Here is a 26,674-nt window from a genome sequence, read left to right as displayed (position 1 = left end):
TGCTGCATAATTCTTCCTGAAAGAAAACTTGGCACCCAGAAAGCAATTGAAGGAGACACAATACCATTCCACACTGTTACAACTCTTGTGACTGTGTGGGGTAAATGGCTGCTGGAAGGGGAAGTTGAGTAAATTGATGGGGAAAGGGGTGTAAAGGGGTCTGGGTTTGGAGGAGGGGTTTTGGGAAAACTTGGGTTGCCCTGGGCATCTCCACAGCAGATGCCTGAGGAAACACTGGGCTATTAGCTGTAGTCCACACCAGCACACAGTCTTCCCGCGTAACTGAGTTTGTTTTTTAAATGTCAATTTAGCTTTTTACAATTGGTTCCCACTCCTCAATATTTATGGCCCTGATGAAAGCTGTTTCTAGGAGTCACATCAATATTTTTGTTGATATTTATGTGTGTGTATGTGTGTTTAATGCTTTCTGGGCTATGTAGAGATTTCCTGAGACTTAAGAGCTTTTTCTAAGACTGCCTCTAACTAGCTGTGTGTTCCTGGGCAGGGAACCTTATTATTCTTACCCAAATACTGAAGGATCTGGGCCAGGTGCTGTCTAAAGGGTTTTCATCCTCTGGAAGTGTTTCTTGGTGAAGGATGAGAAGGAAAGACATTTAAGTAGCATTTGGGTGAAGTGCATACAGTTATGAATTCTTAAAATGCCTAAAAGGCTGCTGGAAATTTGTGGTATTTATTACCAGGCTTCCTTTTATTAATGTCATTTTGTTGCTTTGGTACCTTAGCCCAGGCACTGTGGCCTTGCCAGAAGCAAGTTTTTATACCAGGTGTTTCCTTCTGACTTAACATTCCCTGAGGCAAATTGAATATGTTAATGTTTCATAAGTCAGACTTTCCAGGTAACTCCCTAATCACTGCAACGTTCTTGGCTATGTTCCCTGCAGGCTTTCTATTCACTGCAGTTTTTATTATCAAGGGTCCTCAACTTGTAGAATCTGATTCAGGCACGGTTTTGTTAGAAACAAATGTTACTGTGTTTGGAATATCCCGAAATTAAATAATATACGGGGAAAAAATGTTGTTGCATATGTCCTTACTTGGCTCATTGAATTGCCTGCCTGTCAAACTCTTATTTAAATTTGACTTTTAAGTAAGGCGCTTTGGAAAATTGAGCTAAGCCAACTCTTAGTGACTTTTTTCCCCCTCTGAACATTTCTTTTCTTCTAACAATGCTGCATATTTTACTTTGTCTAGGATTTTCAAGAAAGACATGTCTGACAAAATGTCTAGCTTCCTACATATTGGAGACATTTGTTCTCTGTACGCGGAGGGATCGACAAATGGATTTATTAGCACCTTGGGGTAAGAGCATGCAATTTCTTGTGTGGAAGGATTTGTTTAAGACATCATAACGTCAGCTTAAAACTGTGATTTTTCTGACATAAGAACGTTACCATTTTACTTGGCTTTCTAAGTGTGGTTGAAATCATAAACACCAAATCTCATATTAGCCAAGTTTAACCTCTTATACAAAAACACAATTTTCTGTATATTTCTGAAAGAGCAAAACCTCATTATTTAGGACACTATTCTGAGTTTATTAAAATTTGCTCTTCCTTTCTATATAAAAGGGAGAGTGCCTTTATTCCACTATGGAATACAGTTTAAATGGAATAAAGTGTAAAGATGAATGTTTACAGAGCCCAAAGAAGTGCTTTTTAGTTTTGTAAAGGCTCTTCTTTTCAAATAGTGACTCCTTTATAATATAAGCAAAGACCAAACCTCCCGGGCTGCCTATCTCTTTTCTTTGAAGCAGACATTTCCTACTTTACATTGCTGTATGCATTTGAAAATTACAAATTGCATAAAGTTCTATAAATCAGATTTTTGCTCTTTTGTGCTTTTTATACAACTTTTAAGGGTACAAATATATTTCATAATGTACTCATTTGATTATCTTCTCCCGTCTCCTCCTACGCCTATTGTCTAGAAGAGGAAATGAGAGGTGAAATAGTCCCAAAGGCAGACAGAGGCAGAATGGAGAATCAAGATGGTTAACTCCAAAATAGTTACGAATGGTCTATATTGTCTTTGTGTAGAAAGGAGTAGTGAGGGCCTGGGGTGGCATTGTTGAATTTGGCAAGAGCTGGTCTCAAATAAATTGGGGGAAGGAAGACCAGCAGCTTCTCCAAGAACCTCATTTTTACAGCAGCCAGACCTTCCTTTTAATTATAGCTATTATTTAAAGCATGCTTGTTTCCTGGTATTTGTGCAGAATGAGTATTCATAGGCTCTCATGCAGGTTACTTCACACTCAGGGAGCAAATTATTATAGATACAGAATTATAGCTCAATTAGACTTGTGCTCCCACTGTAGAGAGATTTTGTTTCAAATGTCATCCAGTGAAAAAGAAGTCATCCATGACTGCCTGATCACCAGATCCAGTGACTTTCTACATTTGACCTCTCTCCATTATGGACTTACCCTTAACAATTTATCTTCTGTGGCTTTTGGCAAAGAGGCCTCCTTCTGCCCTGCCTCTGACTGTCCCTCCTTTCTTCATGGTTGGCTCCTTCCTGTTTTCATCGTCTATGGTTGACTGTTTTACCCTCTTCTTCTTTTCAGCAATGACCACAACAGTAATAAATGAAAAGCACTAAATGAGCCCAGTGGGTATTTGCTGTGTGCTAGGCACTATGCTAAATACTGTGCCTACATCTTCCTTAATCCTCACACAACTGTCTATGGTGAACACTATCATCATTACTGTTTGTGGAGGCAAAACTTTTGAGCTTCAGAGAGGCAAAGTCACTTGCCCAAGATTTCACAGCTCAGAAAATTCCAGACTCTAAGGCTAGGGCTGCCAACAGTTGCTCTCTGCAGGCCAGCTTCTCTCTTTCCAGCTTCCTTGTCTGCCCACAGCTCTCCCTCCTCCTTGAGTGTGCACAGCCCCTATCTGGATGCCTGGTTAAACCTCAACCCACTCTATTCCCATGTTTCCCCTGGGGGTCTTGATTTCCCAGTCACCCAGGTGCCTCCTGAGCCCCCAAGATCTTAGTACCTTCTTTCTCTTCCAGGGCATCTCTTCTTGAAAATCATATGAAGTGCTTTTTAAGTGTTTTCCTCAAACGTTGTAAACAAATTAATGATGAGTCCCTCCTGCCCTTTTAAAGTGAGGAGGGCTTCTTTTTGAACTTTGGGTTGCTAATACTTTCTTGAGATTAATACTTTATTTTCTCAGTTGCTTGCACATATTTGAGGATAGCAGTGTAAAAATGGGGTTGGAAAGAAAGTTTGACAACCCTTCCTGTTTTTAATATTTGTGGAGGACCTGTTGTGGACTACAATGAGTGACTGCCAGTCGTTATGGGACTCACTGTGTAGCACTCCAGCCCCATCCCATTTATATAGATGGTGGTTACCTCCAAATGGCTTCATCTACTAATTGAACTTTAGAACTCCAATAGGATCTTGGAGGGCAAGTGTGTGTGTGTGTGCACACTACTCAGTGGCAGGCTTCTGAATTGCCTTTTTAGCTTGTTAAAAATAAAGGTTCAGCTTGGTGCAGTAGCTAACGCCTGTAATCCCAGCTACTTGGGAGGCTGAGATGGGTGGATCCTTTGAGGCCAGGAGCTCAAGACCAGCTTTTAAGACCAGCCTGGGCAACATAGCAAGAACCCTGTCTCTTTATAAAAACAAGACGGGCAGGGTTCTTGGGCCTCATCCTACAGCACAGCTTTAGTAAGCTGGGTTGACAGAGTCCTGGTGTCAGTATATTTGGAAACAATAAGTCTGATGAACATCCCCCTCATTAAGAATCCCTGAGACCAACTTTCATTTTACAGATGAAAAAACTGAGACCGGTAGGGGTAAAATGCCATAGTCATGATCATGCCGCTAGTAGGTGGCAGAGTGCCATCTACAATTCATTTGTTGTCTGAGCTTAACTGGGGCTCCTCTCTCCACTTCCTCCCCATTTGAGAACTTGATGATTTATTTATTTATTTATTTTCTTGAGATGGAGTCTCACTCTGTCACCAGGCTGGAGTACAGTGGCATGGTCTTGGCTCACTGCACCCTCCACCTCCTGGGTTCAAGCGATTCATCTGCCTCAGCCTCCCATGTAGCTGGGACTACAGGCGCCTGCCACCATGCCCAACTAATTTTTGAATTTCTGGTAGAGACAGGGTTTTGCCATGTTGGCCAGAATGGTCTCGATCTCTTGACCTCGTGATCTGCCTGTCTCGGCCTCCCAAAGTGCTAGGATTACAGGTGTGAGCCACCACGCCTGGCCATGGCTTGATGATTTATTAACCTAGCCCTACCTTGGATTCTGAGCCCACCCTGTCAAGCATTATGTTAGCTCTGGGGGCATTACTATACTTACAGGAGCTCAGGGTGGTGGTTTTATATATATATATTCTGCTCTTGATTTTTACATGAGAACTCAGGCCGTTGGCTACACTGTCCCTCTTGTTTATACAGTGAGGTCTTGTGTCGTGAAGCTGAAGGAGGCAAACTGCTGGTGGGGTACCACGGACACTTTGATTTACCCACCAAATAGATACTGAGCTGCCAGCCTTGGGCATCTTCTGGCCTTCATGGAGCTGGTAGCCTGGTGCCCCTTTGGAGTCTCAGTCAGTGAGGTTGGGAGGACGGAGAAGGAGAGGCAGAGAGTGTCTGGCACAGGAGAAGCTTTGGGGGGCTTTGTGGAGAAGGTGGGGCTCTTAATCTGAGTCCTGAAAGACAGGCGGGACTTCAGGAGGCAAAAGGAAATCTTGGAGAATAGAACAGCAAGGGTAAAGGCTGAATATTTAATGGTACCTTGCATTTGGGATAAGAGGAGGCAGCACAGATGAATGGAGGAACCCTGGAAAGCCATGGCGTGTTAGCTGGGAACAAGTGCAAGTTCTGTGGTCACTTGGAAGATTAGCCTGTTCTATCAGTACCAGTTTTAGGAGCTTGGACAAGTTGTGTAACTTCTCAGAGTCTCAGTTCCCTCATCTGTTCAAAAATATATTTTTAAGTGGTTCTTCTTAAAGAATTGTGCAAGTTAGACTTAGCAGTCAGGACTTTAAATACTGAGTCTTTATGTAATGTGAGCTTATTTATTTGTAATTTTTTTGTACTTTCCCCACTAGTTGCTTTTGATGCTCCAGAGTCCTTTCATATCTTCATGAGTTTGCACTCATGGTTCTTTCCACCTGGAAATGCTCCCCTCTAGCCTCCAACATCGATTTCGACTCTTCCAGTAGTTCCATTACAACTTCCTCTGTCTGCAGCTTCTCAGATGACCTCAGGCACAGTTAGATTCTGGCTGTATTTTTTTTCTTCCTTCTCTTATAGCCCTTAGACTATATTCTCCTTTTCAGTTTGTTCTTAAGGCTCCTGCACTAGCCTTGAGCTCCCAAAGAGCAAGGGCCTGGCTCATATTCACCTGGCACAAAGTCAGCTCCTCAGCTACCCTTAGTTGAATGCAACAGCCCCTTGCTGTGTCTTGTGACTTCAGCCACATTTCATGCTATACTCAGATCTACCATGGACATGGTTATGGGAAAGGAGCCACAGAAAACAGTAGCCTTAATGTGTCCTTCACAGAACAGAATGCTGGGCTTTTGGATTAGGTTTAGATCCATGCATAGGAAGCCTCTAGTGTAAAGAGTTCCTGGCAGGAGAATATGGCAGTCTAAATGTTGCACAGGAAAAGCCCTGGGATATCTGATTTTTGCATAGTGCTAAGAGTTTCATTTTCATACACTTGACAGAGCATTTATCTGTCTTCTTTACAGCCTGGTTGATGATCGTTGTGTTGTACAGCCAGAAACCGGGGACCTTAACAATCCACCTAAGAAATTCAGAGGTAAGGTGGTGGCTTTCCTGGAGTAGTCACCTTGACTCACTTGAAAATTCATGAAGTGTGTTGTTGGTGTGTGTGTGTGTGTGTGTGTTTATAAGCAAAATAGGCTTATTTACTTATGTATTTTTTTCAGAGTATGATTTCAGTTCTAAGCTTTACAACCTGAAAAATGCATACATAAATTTAGTATCAAGATTGGGGTGGCTTTTACTTGGTCCTTAATTTGTCTATTAAATATGTGTTGACAAGTGGTAATTTGGTTTAAAGTCTTACATTTGTATTGGTATTTCTTCAAACAAATAGGATTTATGGATCCAGTCACAGGGAACATTCATTATTTCAGCAATCTCACTGTCCCTTTGGGGATGCTGATATTCTTAGATACCTTCTTTAAGAGGTATCTAGTGATACCTCACTGAACGTCTCACTGGCATGAAACGTTCTTAATTATTGCACTTGTTTTTTGAGTTAAAAGACATAGGCAGGCTGGGCACGGTGGCTCATGCTTGTAATCTCAGCACTTTGGGAGGCCAGGGTGTGCAGATTGCTTGAGCCTGGGAATTCTGGATGAGTCTGGGAATTCTAGACGAGTCTGGGAATTCTAGACGAGTCTGGGAATTCTAGACCAGCCTGGGCAACATGGTGAAACACTGTCTCTACTAAAAATACAGAAATTAGCTGGGTGTGGTAGCATGCACCTGTAGTCCCAGCTACTCAGGGGGCTGAGGTTGGGAGGATCACCTGAGCCTGGGAGTTCCAGGCTGCGGTGAGCCGAGATCACACCACTGTACTCCAACCTGGGCGACAAAGTGAGTCCCTGTCTCAAAAACAAAAACAAAAAAAAGACATAGGCAGGGCAGCTTTTCTACCCAAATTAGTTTTTTCTTTAGGCCTCCTGAATTTGGCATCTTTCTCCAAAGGTAGCTTAGTTTATTGTAGGAGGTCTTTGAAATACACTTGGTATCTTAGATGATAAACATTTGTTTTTCTTTTTTGTTGTTGTGGTTAGTGGTCCTCAGCTCTAGCCACATGTTAGAATTATCTGAGGAAGTTTTTGAATTAAATAGATGCTTGGGGCTCCATTGCAGAGCTTAGGACTTAGGGATCCACTATACAGCCTTAAGCATCTATTTATTAATTAAATTATTTATCAATTAAGGTAACCTCTGGAATTGGGATAATTCTTTACAGCCAGGGCGAAAAACCACTGGGTTAGGTATTTGACTGATGGCTTCAGTCCCAAAGGGCTCAAATCTTGCCGTTTGCAGATTATATAACTCGATTTCTGAGTTCTTATTGTTTAGTGGTTTAGAAACTGTTTGACTTTTTTGGATAAAAGCTAAATAAATTAGAATAAAATAGAACGCAGACGTTCAGATGGAGAAAAGCCATTTGGAAGACATTTGGTGTTGAGTTGCATCCAGTTGGCATGAGACAATCAGGAGAATGTTTTCACCTGAGGATGGGTGGGGGTGGGGGGAGGCTGTTAAAAAAAGAGAGAGAATAACAGTTGTTGATACAAGTTGTAAGAGGAACCCAAGGCGGCTATTGCCTCCACCACCTTTTTCTTCTCAATCCTTCTTTCATGTTTCCTTCCAAGACAAGACAAAATCTTGAGTGCTGCAGAAATGAAATGTTTCGTCCAATGATCATAACTCAGTCACTCATAGAATTACTTCCCCACTGTGAATATTAAAAGGGACAAGATCAATTGACTGTGCCAGGCCCTGTGCTAAGCACTCTGCCTGCATTAGCTCAGGGAGCTGTCCCTCCTCCCTAGGAAGAGATTGATACACTCAGAACTTAAGAACCTTGTCTGAGGTCACATGGCTGGTGACGGGATGGAGTGGGAGCCATGGTTCTCAACTTTGGCTGCACAGGGAAATCACCTGGAGAACTCTCAGAAACACTGATAGCTGAATCCAGCTCAGGGATTTTGAGTTAACTGGGCATTGGGAGTTTTGAAAGCTTCTCAGGTATTTCTCTTGTGCCGCCAAGGTTAAGAACCATGGCTAATGACATCTAGGCTAATAAAACCTGAACTTTGTTATTCAGGGAAGAGGTGATCTAGGTTTCACTTTTGCAGCTGGGACCAAGGGGCGGGATATGAGTCCGGAAGGCATTGCTTGGGTCCAGCGTGAGCTCTTATCCTGTTCTATATACAGGCCTTGGGAGCTGGGAGATGAACCTGGGAGAGATTCTAATGTACTGTACGAAGTTAACTAGTGGCTATCTGTTTTTTACAAATATATGCACACAATTTAAAGTTTTATTTTTTAAATCGACATATATTTATGGTGTACAACATGATGTTTTAGAATATGCATGTATAGTGGAATGGCTAAACTGAGTTAATTCATATATACATTACCTCACATGCTTATTATTTTTTTTTGCTGAGAACATTTAAAAACTACTCTTAGTGAGTTTCCAGTATATGTTATATTGTTGTTTGCTGTAGTCACTATGTTGTACAGTAGATCTCTGGAACTTATTCCTCCTAACTGAAATTTGTATCCCTTGGCCAACATCTCAATCCTCCACCCCAGCCCCTGGTGACCGCCATTCTACTCTCTGTCTCTAGGAAGGAGTTCAATCTTTTTAGATTCCACATATAAGCAAGATCATGTGGTATTTGTCTTTCTGTGCCTGGCTTATTTCACTTAGCATAATGTCCTCCAGGTTCATTCATGTTGTCGCAAATGAACCAGGAACTGTTTGAATACAGGGTTATAATGTTAAAAATAAATAGGACTATAGCAGGGGAAGTCGGAGGAGACATGTTTTTCTGGCACGACTGTAAAGGTGCCTGGTGCTTGGATGTATATATGGTGGCTGATTTGAAGGGACTGTTTTGAGATAACAGTAATAGTCTAACAGAAGCTATTTGGAAGGAAGCAAACTCCTTTTACAGCCTGGTCTGGTTCTACAGGTGGTCACATGACAGTGACTTGATTTGTTGACTGCTTTTCTCCCTAAATTAAAAATAAAGGTTTCTGGGTTGTGAGATGCTTTGTCCTTGTGGGAAAATCTGGTTCAAAACAAGCTCTGCTGCAGGCTTTGGGAATGTAGGTCAGGACTTCCTTAATTCCATGTGCTAAACCAGAGGTCCCCTGCACCCAGGTGAAGGGCCTAGGCAGCTCTGCCTTTGCAGGCTGCCTCAGTGCTGGAAAGATCTGCTTCTCCACCGTGGAACTTGGGCAGTGAGTTTTAAAAAATTTTCCAAAGCATTCCTTCAACTGCGGTGCAGCATACTTTGACATTTTTTTTTTTTTCTAAAATGAAGAGAAAGATCTCTCTTTTGGAAGCAATTGCTGTGTTTCCAAATATAAGTGTATTTTGGAGCTGAAGTCATTTTGATGTTTAGAAATTGTGCATAGGGCAGTTGGGCAATTTGGAGGCATTTCTAGTCCATTTCCTCATGGACTCGTTGCACCCTAGAGTTTAACAAACACATATGGAAAAGCGAGATGCTGGCAAGCAGCCGAATGGGATGATGGAGTCTTTATCTGAGCAATCAGCAGAGCTGCATGTAGTCATTTGGGTTTGCTCTTGCTTCCATTGTTTCCTTGCCAAGTTATTTCCTATATTGAGAACCATCATAACCTGTTCTTAAGTAAATGGAAATCCAAGGCCTGTTTATGCAATATTCCCCATGGCTTCTGACTTTGCATCTTTAATTTTGTGAGCTCCTGAGATCTGCAGCCCTAATGGTTAATAAAAGAGGCTCTTGGATCAGGCTTCCTGGTTCATATTCAAGTTCCATGAATTCTTTGCTGTGTGACCCTTAACAGATCACTTCACCTTTGCCAACCTTGGTTTTCTCACCTGTAAAATGGGAGAGGATAATAGGCTCTATCTCATAAGGTCATTGGGAAAATTAATTGTGTGTGAAGAATTTAGTACTGGGGGAGCCTGACCCTTAGTTAAGAGTTTAAGCCTTATTCTTTTCTTTGTATTCCCAGTACTTAGTACAGAGCCTGGTACTTGTAAATCTCATATTTAATTTTATGAGAATAATTATATATTGTTATTTTTTTTGTCTTCAAATTCTTTGTGGGTGGGGATGTGTACATGAACCCCTGGGCTTGTATTTGAGCCCCAGTGCCCCTGTATGCAAGCTGAGTAACCTTGATAGATTACATAATATTTCTCAGCTTGTTTCCTCACTTGTGAAGTAGGGTCAAACAATTCCATCCTTATAAAGATAATATGCATAAAAAGCCTAATAGAGTGCTTAGTACACAGTAGTTGTTCAGTGAGTGGTTGCTGTTAATTTTCACAGTAGACGTAGAAGAGTTCAACATTGAACACACTTGCTTTTTTTTCTCTGATGGTTGAAAGTACATTTCCAAAGTGAATTGCTTTTTTGTGTGTATGTGATTTCCTTGAATATATCTCTTGCCTCTAACTTCCTCTGTAGGAAGGTTGGCTGCACATCTGTTTCACATAAGCCACATCTTTTTCATCTGAATGAATTTTGGACAATATCATTGTCCTCGTAAGGGATGAGGAGAGCTGAGACTTAGAATAATGCAGCAACTTTAGTTCTTGTATTAATGTGGTACCATTTTAAAGCCCCAACGTCCATGGAAGGTAAGGCAGAACCTCTTCTTCTCCCTGATTTGTGTTGTCTTTGCCCATAATCTTGAAAGAATAGAGAAGACAAAATCAGATTGAAACAGGGAATAGAAACTTTGTGATTAGTGAATTCCTTTCTCTGTATTATCTTTTCCTCTTCCCACTTTTACCAGTCCCTCCCCCAGCTCCCCGGTGCTAAATATAAAGGCATCTTCTACAAAGAAAAGGTGGAAACTAACAACTAGTCTTCATTTTGCTCCCAGAATCTCTGCTCTTTTTAAATATAAATCACCTCCAGGGTTGTTGGAGTAGAAACAAGGGAACTGAGCTTTTGAGCAATTAGATAGGCTTTAGTGTTGATCATGCCATTATTGCATAAGATTTGGGCAACAGTCAGGCTCTTGCTTTCAAAACCTAATCTTCTCTGTTCACATCAAGAGGCCAGTCATGGCTCTAAATTCTTGATGTTGGACAGATGTTACCATATCAATGATATCAAAATGTGCAGCTTTTAACCTTGCAGGGAGCCCCTTAGTTTCAGAATAAAAGTTGTTCAAAGCGAAACTTACAGTTCAAAATGAGGAGAAGTTGGGGCAGGAAAAAATGAGGTGAAAGGAATCATTATTCTATCACTAAGTGGTTTATATGAATTGAGGAGGGGATCAGACAGACTGAATATGTGGATGTTCCAGATAAGTATCTTACATTTCTCTTTCCCAGTGAAGTTGGTTTCAAGCATCATAGTCCAATCTAAGCAAATGTATTGTGAAAAATGAGTGTTTACCTCCAGCACTGAGGCCCTACTGTGTACCAGCTGCTGGCGTTGGTGATGGCAGGGCAAGATGAGTTACACTCCTTCTTGCTTTCAGGAGTCTTAGAGTTTCATGGAGAAACAGACCCACATTATAAATTACAGTAGCCAATGTTAATACAGCATTCATTTTGTGCAAAGCACTTCCTTTGAATTATCTCTTTTAATCTGAGGAACCCACCTATGAGGTGTAGGTGTTGATATTCCCATTATGCAGTTGAGGAAATGGAAGCTCTAAGAAGTTGGGTAACTTGCCCATAGTCAGTTAAATGTCACTTCTTAGAATGATTATCATTCATTTCACAAACACTTATTGAGTAGTTCCCATGTGCCAGCCATTTGTACTCCATGAGGAAAGAGACATTCTCAAAGACGTCTACATCAATGTGTAGTGAAAATGTTGAAGAAACTTCTTTAGAGTAATTTGTTGTCTTTACTGCAACTATTTATATATAAGTAGAAGCAAAGCAGGTGAAATTTCTTCCTACCTAGTATAAAACCTGGCCTACTGGGGAAAAGTAAATGAGGATGCTTTTCATGTCCTAATCTTTCACTGTGCAGTACCCCAAGACCAGAGCGCATCTATTTGGTACCTGACGCCATTTGAGATGACAAGAGTTATGAGCTGGTCCAGTGCCATGTGACTTATGAGTGTCGTAGCCAGAGCCCTCTTCCAAAGGCTGGGCCCAGTGCTTTTCTTCCTTTGTAGTTTTATGGAGACAAGGTCCCACTCTGTTGCCCAGGCTGGAGTGCAATTGTGTGGTCATGGCTCACTGCAGCCTCGACCTCCTGGGTTCAAACCGTCCTCCTTACTAAGCCTCCTGAGTAGCTGGGACTACAGACACACCCCATCATGCCTGGCTTCTTTTTAAATTTTTGTAGAGATGGGGGTCTTGCTATGGTGCTCAGGCTGGTCTTGAACTCATGGCCCCAAGCCATCCACCACCTTGGCCTCTCAAATTGCTGGGATTACTGGTGTGAGCCACTGCACCCTGCCACACTTAATGCACTTTTAGCCATTGCTCCGACCAGCTGTGGGATGCGCAGTATGTTACTTACAGTAGGATGAGTCCTGTTTGTAGTGCAAATGCAGGTCTGACCTGGGGCAGTATATTTCAGTTTCTGGGCATTTCCAGAGTAAAGTGTTGGTGGAAGACCCCTGGTTCCTCAACATATGCCCGGCTAGAAATAATGACAATCTGAGTATTGTGCAGTCACCATGATACTGGCATGGAGAAGAGTATGTTGCTTGGCTATAACGAGCCACTCTTGGACCTAAAGCATGGCCATGAACTTGAGGATCAGACTTGTGGCCTTTTTATTTTTATTGGAGCCTTCTTTCCCCAGTCCCAGAGTGCTGGCACCATGTTAGCCCCTTTTAGTAGCAGGCTGGTGGATTTAGCAGGATTATTTTATTGAGAGAGAGAAGGGTTTCGCATCTCATGCAAGCTCTTTGTAATTGACTTTGAAACCTCCCAGCAGCTTAGGAAGGGTCCTCAAATAAGAATGGCATTTTTCATGCTTGAGTGATAAGAAACACTTGAGTGTCAATAGCCTACTTCTCTGATCTTGGTCTTACCTGCAATTTAGGTTAAATATAGGGGAAAGAGCAACTTCTGGATGCCAGAGCTAGCATCCAGCCCAGAATCTGCCATGAACTGCTCCAATACCTTGGAGAAGTCATTTCATCTCTCTTAGCCTCAGTTTCCCCATCTGTTAAATGGGGTTTTTCCAAGATTTCATCCAGCTTGAAACTTTGCTATTAGTGGTGGAAACAGGCAGGTTAACATTAGAAGCCTTGTGCTATCCAGAAATACGTTCTTATTTCTTTGGGATTACAGGTCTCTTTGTCAAGATAGATGAGTGCCGGTAATAGCCAGGCCTTAACCTTACCCTTAGGCCAGATGGGGACACAGGCAGGGTCTTGGGTCACAAAGGTCATCTAGGGTGGCTATAACAAACTCACCGGCTTAGCTTTCTTTCAAACGACCCTCCTTTGCTGCACATTGTTTTAAATGTTGCTAAGCAACAGTATTTTTCATTTTTTTCTTTTGGCAAGGCATCGAAGGAATGAATCCATATCTTACTTAGTTTTAAATACCCTCATGCAAAGGGGAGGGCCTAACTTAAATTTTGTTTGTTCTTTTGATTCTAATCCATGACAGGCCTTTCACAGTAGGGGTACAGGACTTACTTTCTGTCTTGTTAAATAAGGCAGAAAAATCAGTCTATTTAAGGTGCTTGTCAAGTATATGCCTTGAGGCATATTGAAGGTTTCAAGAGTGTGTGCAGCTGCCTTGTAGGAGAGTCTCCTCCAACTTGTTCTGTATTCACAAAATCAACTCAAATTTAATAAAAAGATTAATAGTTTTTTATAATCTTCATTTCAGATTTACTAGTTTATCTCAATCTTGGACAAACAGACTCCATTTAAAGGGAACAAAACTGTAATTTAAGTCAATTCCCTGGGCAACATAGAATGCTCACAGTGTGTTACACAATTACTGGGGATGGTGCCTGCTGCCTGATTATGCTGGAGTCCCACACACTGCAGCGTATCCCTCACTGGATTGCTGCCTACTTGCTTCAAGCTATGAGATGAATGTCTGAAGGCTCTGGGTACCCTGAAAATGAGCATAAGGGAATTTGTGTTTACTTTGATGCCCTGGATCCATTCTTTTTTGCATACCTGAGTCACCCTGGAAAGTAGACCTCAGACCCCTCTTTTATAGTCATTTACCCTTATGATTTAGTTGCTAATGGAGAACCATTTTCAGCACTGTGTGCATAAAATGCTTCTAGTGCAATAAATAAGTTTACCTTGTCCTCTAATTGAATCACAGTATTGCTTTTGTGACTTCCTCCATTGAGGGTGAAATTGATTTGGAAATCTCAGCAAGCATAATGGGGTCATATTGTCATACTGTTATATGGTTCTTCTGAAAGCAGTATACTGTGGTTGATTAAGGGCTTTTTCTTTTGGCAAAGGGTTTTATAATCCTGTCTTCAGAGCATTGATGAAGATGTGTGGTGAATCACTTGAACTTATGATAACTCTTTTCCTTTCTTGTTTGACAAGTGAGAAAATTAGAGGGGTTTAGAAAGCCTCCTGGGGTCAAAGAGCGATCCTGTGCCAAAACTGGGGTTGGGACACAACCCCAGTTTCTACTCACACTGTCTTTTAGGCTTCTGTGTTTGAGCCATGAATTAAAAATTTTTTTTTGGTTCCATCACCCTGTGTAATTAATGATAACCTGTTTTTTATAAATGCAAATAATAGTGAATACCTTGTGTAGTGCTAAGAGACATTAGTGAATATAATCTATTTAATTAATATACTTTACATACACTCATTTATTTAATCCTCATAACAACCCCATAAGTAAGGCCGGTGCCTTTCCACAGATGAGGAAACTGACATATAAGATGTTTAGTGTCTGGTCCAAGATCACGTAGCTAGAAGTGGCAGAGCTGGGATTTGAACCCAGTCACTCTAACACCAGAAATCCTCCTCTTAACAGCTACTCTAAACTGCCTTTAGAAGTGGACTGGCCTTGAAATATTCTTTGACAAAAATTACCCGATTTCTTAACTTCCTCCTCTGCAACCCCAGCGTATGTCTTTGTGAGCTGCATTGACACAGAAGATAAAAGTCTATAGACGAGAGGGGCATGCTAACCGCCTACTTAACAATCTTGAGTATAGTATTTATCACAGTCTGATAAATACACAGCTACTGTTTTCTCCTCGCCAGATTTTGGAGCACTCTAAGGTACCAAATCTTGCCCTGCACTCCTGGCCCAGCACCTGGCATAATGTTGGTTCTTCATTAAATACTGGTTGAAAAGGAATTGGTGTTTTTTTCTGATATGATTTTGACTGCTTCCAGTTCTAGCAGTGTTTTCGCTGGCATTTTAAATTGAATGGCCGCTGATCTTTTTACACTGATGCCTTAACGCTGCCCTGAAATGCTCCAAACTACCTGAGCCTGTTACTCTTGAAAAGCTTTCCTGCAGACTGGGCATGGTGGCTCATGCCTGCAATCCCAGCACTTTGAGAGGCCAAGGCGGGAGGATGGCTTGAGCCTAGGAGTTTGACACCTGCCTGGGCAACAAAGTGAGATCCTGTCTCTGCAAAAAATGAAATTAGCCGAGCATGGTGGTGGTCACGTGTGGTCCCTGCTACACAGGAGGCTGAGGGAGGAGGGTTGCTTGAGCCCAGTAGCTTGAGGCCGCAGTGAGCCATGTTTGCACCACTGCACTCCAGCCTGGGCAACAGAGCAAGACTCTGTCTCAAACAACAACAACAACAACCCCTAAAACTTTCTTGTAGTTGACTTGTCTTCTCCCTGGAAAGTGGATCTTATTGGTCTCATTCTCTGAGAGTGTCTTCTCCTTGACTCCTAATGTTTGATCTTTTTTCTCTCTTTCATGCCTATAGTTTTGAGATTCCTTGGCTGCATTCAGTACATGAGCATGAAAAACAAATAATTGTTAAGTACCTTCCTCTTTTGTGCTTGGCTTTCTGATAGGGTCATGCATGCTTTTGTTCTTGACCATTGGAGCACACTATGACATGGGTACTGTTATTGTCCCCATTTTACACTTGGGCACCCTGAACCCACAGAGGGTTAGAAATCAAGGTGGATCTGGGATTTGAACCTATGTCTGGAGGACCACACAGTGTCTGCCACTTAAGTGAATTCACAGAGTTGGGCTGCTCAGAAAACACTTGAGGCTTCTGATGTCCTAGGTTCCACATTTAAAAGGCATATTGCTTGGTGGGAATAAAGCTAATGCAGGGTTAACTTCTCCAAGTTACCAGGTCTCCATTCGATATTGAATGATGACATTTTAGATTAGCTCCAGCAGCAACATTTCTCACCAAAGTTGCTGCACAGACTCCTTACCTGTTTCTGTAATTCCACTTTTGCCTCCTTTGTGTCTGTGTGGACACCTCCAATCTACCGTTTACTGCGGCTAGGGGAATCAGCACAGATCTGAAGATGTCACTTAGCTGCTTGGAACCTCATAGTGGTTACCCAGTTGTGCTCAGGATAAAAGACACACTCTCAGGGTTCCCAGCAGTCTGCATGAGTCACCACTGCTTACCTCTCAGCCTTATCTGCAGTAATTCCTCCAGGTTATGCGCCATCCAGATGGATTGACTTCCTTCTGGCAGTCAGTATACTTGCTCTGTACTCTGGGACTTTGCGTGTCCTTTTTCTTCTGCCTGAAATGATCTCCCTATCTCTGTTGTTCCTTCCTGGACCCCCCAGTCTTTCTAATGCCCACCCAACCTTCAAATCTCAGGCATCTCCTCTGGGGCACCTTTACTGAACCTTTGTGTGCAGGCAAGCAGCTGCTCCTTTTGCACAGACTGAAGCCAGACCCTGTGGGTTTGACTCTCAGCCCTGCTTTTTACTGGTCATGTCATCTCAGATGTATTACTTAACCTGGCAATGCCTCCATTTTCTCATCTGGAAAATGGGGAAATTATTATATATACTTCACAGGGTTTTTATGAGGATTAAATGAGTTAATCTGTGTAAAGCACTTACGGGACTACCTGGCCCATATTAAATACCATAACACTGCTAATTTTTGGTTTTGACTTTTAACTTGCTGGTTTTGACTTAGCCCTTCCCCCCTGTTGCATTAACTGTGAGGACAGAAACCATGCCTGTCTCCCTAAGGCTTTGCACAGGTTCTGGACTATATTAGGAACTAAAATGTTTGTGGAATGAATGAAAAGAGACCTCTAAGGCATTGCTTCTGAGACCTGACGGCGTATAGGAACCACCTGGAATCTTGTTAAAATGTAGATTCTAATTAGGTAGACTGGAGTGAGACCTGAGATTCTACATTTCTTTTTTATTTATTTTATTTTTATTTTTTGAGATAGGGTCTTGCTCTGTAGCTCAGGCTGGAGAGCAGTGACGCAATCAAGGCCCACTGCAGCCTTGACTTCCCAGGCTTAAGCGATCTTCCCACCCTCAGCCTCCTAATCCTGAGTAGCTGGGATTACAGGCGTGTGTCACCACACCCAGCTAATTTTTGTGTTTTTTGTAGAGATGGGGTTTCGCCATGTTGCCCAGGCTGGTCTCAAACTCCTGGGCTCAACTGATCTTCCCACTTTGTCCTCCAAAAGTGTCAGGATTACAGGCATGAGCCACGGCACCCTGCTGAGATTCTACATTTCTAACAAGCTGTGCTCCTGCAAGTCTCTCAGGAGCCACTGACTGTTATCTTCCTTATTTTAGGGCTGTCGTATAGAAGACAGATGTTCTGAGCCCAGAGCAATACAGAATGAGGGCCAGTGGATCAAAGTGCCCAGAGGTAGAATTTGAGGTTTAAAAGAACTTAATTCTGACTATTAGTGCTGAGCAGTTACTCAAAGAAGAGGCCTGCTTCAAATTACTGAGTTTCCCCCGATTCAAAGAGGGGTGACCATCTGTCAGGGATTTTGCAGAGGGAATTTCTGCTCTGGGACAGAGGTTAGATGGATGATTCCATTTGACTGTGTGTGTTTTCCCACCGAAGGACCCAGCTGTTCTTTCTGTTTTTGCTTCCTGTGGAAGCCCTATGGTTGGGAGCGTTGGGTCAATAAACAGCTGGGGAGAGCACAGATGCACTGTAGACAAGAAGCTCTCTGGAAACTGAATGGGTTCAATCCAATTGGCAGAGAACATTAGTGGAAAGATGACATTATTGAATATTTGAAAAAATGAACGAATAGAAAAAAACAATAGCTTTCTAAGTCAAGGTCCTGCCGAATCTGGTAATCAGTGGGTAAGATATCCTGGGGAGACACTAGAGCATGGTGGTTAGGAGCACAGGCTCTGGGAGTCAGACATGGGTTCAAGTCCCTGCCCTGCTCTTACTAGTTATGTGACCACAGGCAAGTCATTTAATCAGTCTATGCCTTAGTTTCCCCACCTGGCTGCCATGGTGAATAACACTGTGGAGCCCATAGGCTTGTGTGAGGATGATTTGGTGCATGTGTAACACAGTAAATACCTGCAGTACAGCCTCAGCACTCGGTGAAGAGTGGCTGTTGTGACTGAATTTGCAATTAGCAGCTTTCGGGACATCTCTTAGGAAGCTCAAACACGGCCTTTGCCATCTTATAAAACATCGATATGTCTGTTTTAGAAACTCAGCCAGTGGAGTATACAAAGGAATCCATAGCCAGGCAGACTTTAGCCTTCCTGAATGTTTTAGATTTTATTGAGTGGGCCTGATAACCAACTATGACAGAGCTTGGGGCTATTAGAAAAGAAGCCATCAGGGCTTTTCTTTCCTTGCACGAGCCTTGATCAGAGCCTCAGTTACTGACGGGTCATTTGCTCGAGATGGTAATCCTGCCTTCTGTATAGAATTACAAGCCTAGCCAGAGAGGAAGTTGTGTTTATCTTACCCCAAACAGCAGGCATTCCAGTGACTCTTGACAGACAGGAGGAAGATATTGCCAATCTGCTGTTTCCCAAAAGCTGCCCTTCCCTGCCCCCCACGTGCTCCTTGCATGTTTAGAGAGGTTTCTGCCAGCCAGCCTGCCAAGTGGCATTCTCTCCCGGGCTTTGAGGGCAGTTGCATTTGCAGAAGGGATGTCCAGAGGCTACTTCTTTTTCTCTTTTAATAGATTTAGGGGATACAAGTGCAGTTTTGTTAGTTGGATGTATTGTGTAGTGGTGAACTTTGGTCTTTTAGTGTACCCATGGCCGCGGTAGTGAACATTGTACCCAATGGGAAATTTTTCAACCCGTACCACCCCCACACCTTTTGGAATCTCCAGTGTTTATTATTCCCCCCTATATGTCCATGTGTACCCATTGTTTAGCTCCCCCAGCGGCGGCTACTTCTATATTATTGGCCAAGGTGGAGGCATCTCTCCCCAAGGTGAGAGGTCAGCCTGGCTCTTATAGGAGGCAAAAATTGTGCTTATTCTCATTGGCACTGATTTGGGAGAGATAAGTGGAGAGGGGCTATAGGTGTGAAGAAAAGAATACGTCTTTTCAAAGAACCCACGTGTTTTCCTTTCCAAAACAATAGCTGGAGGTCAGTGTAGAAAAACTCCAACTTGAGCAGTTGCAATAATTGAGAAAATAAGTTGGGCAATTATTCCTCTAACTGAGATTTAAAAGTTCCTTTCTTCGTCTGGTATTTTTCCGGGTACATTTGAGTTCCAATTTGGGTGCTTCTGAAATGTCTGGATGTTTTGTGCTGCTAAAATTATATGTGTCTAAAAATGTTATCAGTGATGACACTTATATATAAGCTCGCTTGGACTTATGCTAGCAAATTTCTGTGACTAAGGTCCTCTCCTCCCCCTATAACCATTCCCAGAAACGTGGCATTTGAGGTAAAGGTAGGAAATAGAATAACCCAACTTAGGTTTAGCAATCAAGTGGAGGACTATCACTTGAGAACTTTGCTTCGGTCTTGTCGACAAAGAATACGGGGTTTTGTTGCCATAGTTTCAGTGAAAAATTTGACCTTAGCTACAATAACATACAGTTAGAAAGAACCAGCTAATCGGTTTTCTAAAATTAGTGTTCTCTAGTACATAAACCAGTAGGAACAGAGTACTTAATTAAATATTATACAAGGATATAAAAGCCCAAGGGAATGCAGTCCCTTGATCTGGGTGGGGGGAGGGAGGAAACCCACAGTGCTCCTTTACTGGTCTCTTGCAAGCTACAAGAACTTTACTTCTTTTAAAAATGTTAGTATTGGTTTTATTTTCAGATCTGTCAGGAATGAATTTATACAGCTTGCTGAGAGAGCAAAATAAAACATTCAGCATTATTTCCAGTTGTCCCCTACAGGGTACAAACTAACAAGGCAAGATGTGAAAATGATGTTGGGCTAGGATTCTGATAAGGACACTTGTTGGTGATCTTCTAGATGGCTTGATGTGAAGGAAAATTATTTTCTTTTTTTTAAAATTTTTTTTGATACTTTTTTTTTTTTTTTGAGATGGAGTCTTGCTCCGTTGCCCAGGCTGGAGTGCAGTGGTGCAATCTCGGCTCACTCCAAGCTCCGCCTCCTGGGTTCATGCCATTCTCCTGCCTCAACCTCCCGAGTAGCTGGGACTACAGATGCCTGCCACCATGCCCGGCTAATTTTTTTTGTATTTTTAGTAGAGACGGGGTTTCACTGTGTTAGCCAGGATGGTCTCGATCTCCTGACCTCGTGATCCTCCTGCCTCAGCCTCCCAAAGTGGTGGGATTAGAGGTGTGAGCCACCTCACCTGGCCAGGAAAGTTATTTTCTCTCCAAAATCTGGGCATTATAAAGCAACTAATTTCTAGACTCTTGTTCCTTTGAATGCCTAATGTGTGATTAAGTGGGGCCAACATCTCCTAGTTCTGAGTACAGCTATATCTGCCTCCCCCAACTCCACAGGCCATAAGCAATAATCTGTATGAAGATTATGTAAAATTTGACATCTCTTTTCATCTACTTATCAAGAGCCCGAGCAGTAGCTCATGTTTCTGATAGTGGCTGGAAATGTCATCAATATTGTGTGAACTTAGAAAGCTGTGATACCATTTCTGGAATGAAGTGGCTTCCAGATTTTGTAATTTCAGGACAAAGAGGTTTCTGGTCCTTCATTGACACTCTTCTCTGATTTTGTTATCACCTGCCCTGGATGCTGCAGAGGTGCAACTTGAGTTCAGTTGTTTGCCAGGTTTATCACTGATTGGAAACATTGCTCTGGGTTTTCTTGAACTTCTATTGTTGTATCTCCTTGTCAATTACATATTGATACATTTTAATTTCAGTTTTATGATTTCAGCTTTTTAATTGGACTTTAAGATAACTATTTAATAGAATTGGAAGGGTGAGGTATATTTAAGAGAATATAAATGTTTTTGTTTGACGTTTTTACCATTTTGCATGTTTCTGTAGTGGCATCTCAACTGTTGAAATGGAAAATACGACCTTGGCAAGACTCTTAGAAACACAGCCTCAAATGTCATTGGATTGTGCAAGCTTCTTGACTATTTACAAGGTCACCTACCTGAACCAATAGAAATGCTCCCTGCCCTTAAGGAATTTGCAATTTTATGAGGAGAGATGAGTGAGAACTACTTTGTGGATTATTCTTGGAGAATGTTGAATCCCAGACAAGCTTTTAGTCCCCTGGTGTTCATTGTTTTTATCTATGCCATCAGATCACTGTGCCCAAATAATTTGAATTCATGTTAATAATAGCTTATGAAAAATGCAGTAAGAGAGCTTGCTGGAAAAGTGACAGTATGCATTTTAAATTACTTCTAGTTGACCTGGCTTTCATTACCCAAATATCCACAGGCCCTTCCATGAATATGAATAATTGAGTTGATATTTAGCAAATACCATTGAAGAGGTTAGATGTGTCAGGTTGGTTGTTGGAATGGTGAACTAGTCAGGACTCTTGATTTTGGATGATAGCTTAAACTAACCTAAACAAAAGGGGGATTTTTGGGGGTCAAACAATCCCAGATGAACAACTGAATTGCATGAAGGACAGGAGTGCAGCAGGGGCTCAGGAAAACACAGATTCAGGCATTTGAGTGCTGTCAGCAGCCTACATCCATATCTTGTGTCTTCTTTCTGTGCGTCTTTTACCTTGGTTTCTTGTCCTGTCCTCTTCTGGTTTTGGTATCAAGGTTATACCACATTGAAAATGAGTTGTGGAGTATTTCCTTTTTTTATTCTCTAGGGGAGTTTGTGTAATATTGGAATTATCTGTTCCTTGACAGTTTGGTAGAACACGTGAGTAAAGTCATCCCAGCCATCTGTTTTCTTTATGTCAAAATTAACTACTGATTCACATTCCTTATGTCTTTAAAGGGCTATTTCTTCCTGAGTAAATATTGTAAGCTCTGTTCTTCTAGAAATTTACCCATGTCATCTAAGTTTTCAAATCTATAGTCTCCTTTTATTATTTTGTTCCTGGATCGACTGGTTTTGTCCTTGTGGTAGGCTGAAGAATGGCCCCTGAATGTTTTCATCCTAGTATATGTTATCTGTGAATATGTTACCTCATATGGTATAGGGATTTCAAGGATGTGATTAATTAAGGCTCTTGAGATGGGGAGAGTATCCTGGATTTCCAGGTGTGCCTGATCACAAGGGTCCTTGTAGGATAGAAGCAGGAGGATTCGAGTTAATAGGAGATGGGAGGATAGAAACAATAGGTTGGAGTGATGTAGCCATGAGCCAAGGAATGCAGGAAGCTGCAAAAGTCAAGAAAATTGATTCTCTCTTGAAGTCTCCAGAGGAATGCAGCCCTGCCGATACCTTGATTTTAGACTTCTTACCTCCATGACTTTGAGAGAGTAGATTTGTGTTGCTTTAAGCCACTACATTTTTGATTATTTGTTATAACATTGGTAAGAATACAGTAATAATTGTCCTAATATTGTTTATTTGTGCATTCTTTTTTTTCTTGAATAAGCACTGACCCATGTTTTTTCTGTCTTATTACTCTTCAAAGAAACAAATTTTGGCTTCATTAATTCTTTCTACGATAGGTTGGTTTTGAAGTTCATTAATGTTTGCCTTTGTTTTTATTTTCTTCTTTCTCTTTCTTTAGATTTATTTTGTTCTTCCTTTATTCTTTTAAATTAGATAATCAATTTACAAATATGATTTCTCAAATTGTAATGTTAAGCATCTTCCTTAAAATATTGCCTTAAACTTAAACAAATTTAGAAGAAAAAAACCAAAGAAATGCAAATCAAAACCACAGTGAGATACCATCTCACGCCAGTCAGAATGGTAACTATTAAAAAGTCAGGAACAACAGATGCTGGTGAGGTTGCAGAGAAATAGGAATGTTTTTACACTGTTGGTGGGAATGTAAATTAGTTCAATCATCATGGAAGACAGTGTGGCAATTCCTCAAAGACCTAGAATCAGAAATACCATTCAACCCAGCAATCCCATTCCTGGGTTTAAACCCAAGGGAATATAAATCATTCTGTTCTAAAGATACATGCACATGTATGGTCATTGCAGCACTATTCACAATAGCAAAGACATGGAATCAACGCAGATGCCCATCAGTGATAGTCTGGATAAAGAAAATTTGGTACATATACACCATGGAATACTATGCAGCTATAAAAAGGAACAAGATCATGTCCTTTGCAGGGACATGGATGGAGCAAACTAATGCAAGAACAGAAAACCAAACATTGCATGTTCTCACTTATAAGTGGGAGCTGAACAATGAGAACGCATGGACACAGGGAGGGGAACAACACACACTGGGGCCTTTTAGGGGGGTGCGTGGGGGGAGGAAGAGCATCAGAATAAATAGCTAATGCATGCGGGGCTTAATACCTAGGTGATAGGTTGATAGGAGCAGCAAACCACCATGACACATATTTACCTATGTAACAAACCTGCACATCCTGCACGTGTATCCCAGAACTTAAAATTTTAAAAAATTTATATGTATGCATATGAAATAATTATAAACATGGACTTCAAAAAATTGCTAGTTTCATCCTACACATTTTGACATGCAGTATTTTTCTTACTGAGTTCTAATTATTTTCTTATGTCTGTTATTTTTTATACCTACGAGTTATTTAGAAGTATTTTTATAGTTCTGATTTTAAGGGATGTTTCTAGTTCTCTTTTTTGAAAAAATGTTTTACAACTTAGTTGTGTGTTGGTCAGATAATATCTTTGTTTTATCAGTGCTTTACAACTTGAGAGGCTTGCTTTGTGGCCTAGCATGTTATCAAATTTTATGCATGTTCTACTGTGCTTGAAAGAATATATATATATATTTCCAATCTTAGGTGCAATGTGCTATATATGAGTTTGTTAGTTTTTTTATCTCCTTGATCTATCCAGTGTTGAAAGACATTTGTTAAAATTTTCTATTAATTTTTTGGGCTTATGGAACTGTTCCTGATTATGGTGGTGGTTGCATGAATTTATGTATATGTTAAAACTCATAGAACTGTATACGGTGCTATGGTTTGAATGTCCCCTCCCAAAACTGAGGTTGGAACTTGGTCTCCAATGTGGCCGTGTTGAGAGGTAGGGCCTTTAAGAGGTGATTCATTCATGGACTAATGGATTTAATGGGTTAATGGATTAATGAGTTATCATGGAAAGAGAACGGATGGCTTTATAAGAAGAGGAAGAGGGACCCAAGTTAGTACATTAGCATGCTCAGCCCCATCGCCATGGGATACCCTGTGCTGCCTAGGGACTCTTTAGAGAGTCTTCACCAGCAAGAAGGCTGTCACCAGATGTGGCCTCTGACTTGGATCTTCTCACCGTCTATAACTTAAGAAATAAATTTCTTTTCCTTACAAATTACCCAGTTTCAGGTATTCTGTTTTAAGCAATGGAAAGCAGATGAAGATGCAAAAAAAAAAAAAAAAAAGTAAGGAAAATTACTTACAGTGAATTTTACTGTAAGTAGATTAGTTAAAAGGGTTAAAAAAATTTTCACTATGACAGTAGGTGTGCAGTTTTGCCTTGTAGTTTTTAAGTTTTTTAAAAAAGTTTTTTCTTTTACTTTACCCTCAGTTTTTTCTTTATGTATAATGAGGTTATATTAGTAAATGCTTAGACTTGTACAATTATTATAACTTGCTGGTGAACTAAATGTTTATCATTATGTAGGAAACATTTTTCTCTCTAATAGTGTTTTACATCTTGTCTGTTTTGTCTGATATTAATATACCCACACCAGAATTGTTTTAGTTAGTATTTGTTTAAATATACATTTTATTTACTTTTAAATTTTCTGTCATTATATTTTAGAGATGTCTCTCATAAACTGTACATAACTAGAGAACTACTCTCTCTGACCATCTTTGTCTATTATCTATTAATTGGAATGTTTAGTCTATTTACATTTGTTGTAATGTATTTATATTTATGATTTTAATTTGTGGGGGTTTTAAAATCTTTTTTTCCCCCTTCTTTAAGTTTCATTGAAGGCTTTTGTGTGTGTGTGTGTGTGTGTGTGTGTGTGTGTGTGTGTGTGTTTGAGACAGGGTCTCACTCTGTCACACAGGCTGGAGTACAATGGCGTGATCTCAGCTTGCTGTAATCTCTGCCTCCTGGGTTCAAGTGGTTCTCCCCCTGAGTAGCTGGGATTACAGGCATGCCACCATTCCCAGCTAATTTTTGTATTTTTAGTAGAGACAGGGTTTCAACATATTGCCCAGTCTGGTCTTGAACTCCTGGGCTCAAGCTATCCACCTGCCTCAGGCTCCCAAAGTACTGGGATTACAGATGTGAGACACCACGCCTGGCTGTGTTTCATTGAAGGTTTTTTTCATTGTTGTTCTCCATTCTGTTATTTCCCCTCTACTGATTTGGAGGTTATACTTGATAGGTGTTGGGTTTTTTTGTTTTTTTTTTTTTATAGAAGTTACCTCAGATGTTTTAACGTGCATATTTAATTAACCCTAAAGTTAATAACTATCATTATTCTCTCCTACAATACTAGGACATTATAGAATATTTAAACTCCTGTCGTCCTCTCTCAGTCTATGCTCTTGTTCATGATGTTAGTGCTTTGTTTTATATTAAAACTTGCATATTAGATATGATTTTGTTTTATACTGTAATTTAAAAAGTTAACTTACGTATTAGTATTTACTATACCTATCTTGGATAATTTTTTTTCTGCCTCAAGCACATTCTTAGAATTTGGAGAATCTGTTAGTGGTAAATTCTATTTTGTTTGAAAATATTCACTTTTAATTCTCTGAAAATTTTACTTATATTTTTAGGTGACAGTTTTGCTTGGTTTAGAACTGTAGATTGATGGGTACTTTCTGTCAGCATCATTATTTTTTTTGCCTTTCATTGTTGTTAAAAGCAACTGGCAGAGACTTGCTCAGTATTTTTTTTTTCCTCTGGTTACTTTAGAGGAATCTCTGCCTTTGATTTTCTATAGTTTTACTAGTATGAATATAGGTGTCAGTTTCTTTTTATTTATCCTGCATGATATTTGTTAAATTCTTAGATTTGAGGTTGTTTTTTGTTAGCACTTATGGAGAATTCTGAGCTGTTATCTATTCAAATACCACTTTTTTTTTTTTTTGAGATGGAGTCTCACTCTGTTGCCAGGCTGGAATGTAGTGGTGTGATCTCGGCTCACTGTAACCTCCGCCTCCCAGGTTCAAGCCGTTCTCCTGCCTCAGCCTCCCAAGTAGCTGGGACTACCGGCACGCGCCACCATGCCCAGCTAATTTTTGTATTTTTAGTAGAGATGGGATTTCACCATGTTGGCCAGGATAGTCTCAATCTCTTGACCTGATGATACACCCCTCTCGGCCTCCCAAAGTGCTGGGATTATAGGCATGAGCCACTGCACCCGGCCGCTTTAGGCTATTTTTTAATCTCGTCATCTTTTTCATCTTTGCTCCATAGGCTGGACTCTAGGTAATTTCTTCTCATCTTTGTTTACTATTTCTGTTCTATTATAATCTG

General features: G+C 40.9%; 1 protein-coding gene across 11 annotated transcripts in view; it reads left to right on the top strand.

Annotated features, from left to right (window-relative positions):
* The window catches only part of ITPR1 (inositol 1,4,5-trisphosphate receptor type 1), a 363,735-nt gene that overhangs the window by 22,001 nt on the left and 315,060 nt on the right, over positions 1–26,674 (top strand). For all 11 annotated transcript variants that reach the window (XM_054482499.1, XM_054482497.1, XM_054482492.1 and 8 more), the window contains exons 3-4: positions 1,213–1,320; positions 5,749–5,819. In XM_054482499.1, coding sequence (XP_054338474.1) covers positions 1,229–1,320; positions 5,749–5,819 — 163 coding nt within the window. In that variant the 5' untranslated portion in view covers positions 1,213–1,228. The remainder of the gene's footprint in view (positions 1–1,212; positions 1,321–5,748; positions 5,820–26,674) is intronic.

The sequence above is a fragment of the Pongo pygmaeus genome, chromosome 2, assembly GCF_028885625.2.
Source record: "Pongo pygmaeus isolate AG05252 chromosome 2, NHGRI_mPonPyg2-v2.0_pri, whole genome shotgun sequence".
Classification (NCBI taxonomy): domain Eukaryota; kingdom Metazoa; phylum Chordata; class Mammalia; order Primates; family Hominidae; genus Pongo; species Pongo pygmaeus.
This window is presented reverse-complemented; position numbering and strand designations above follow the sequence as displayed.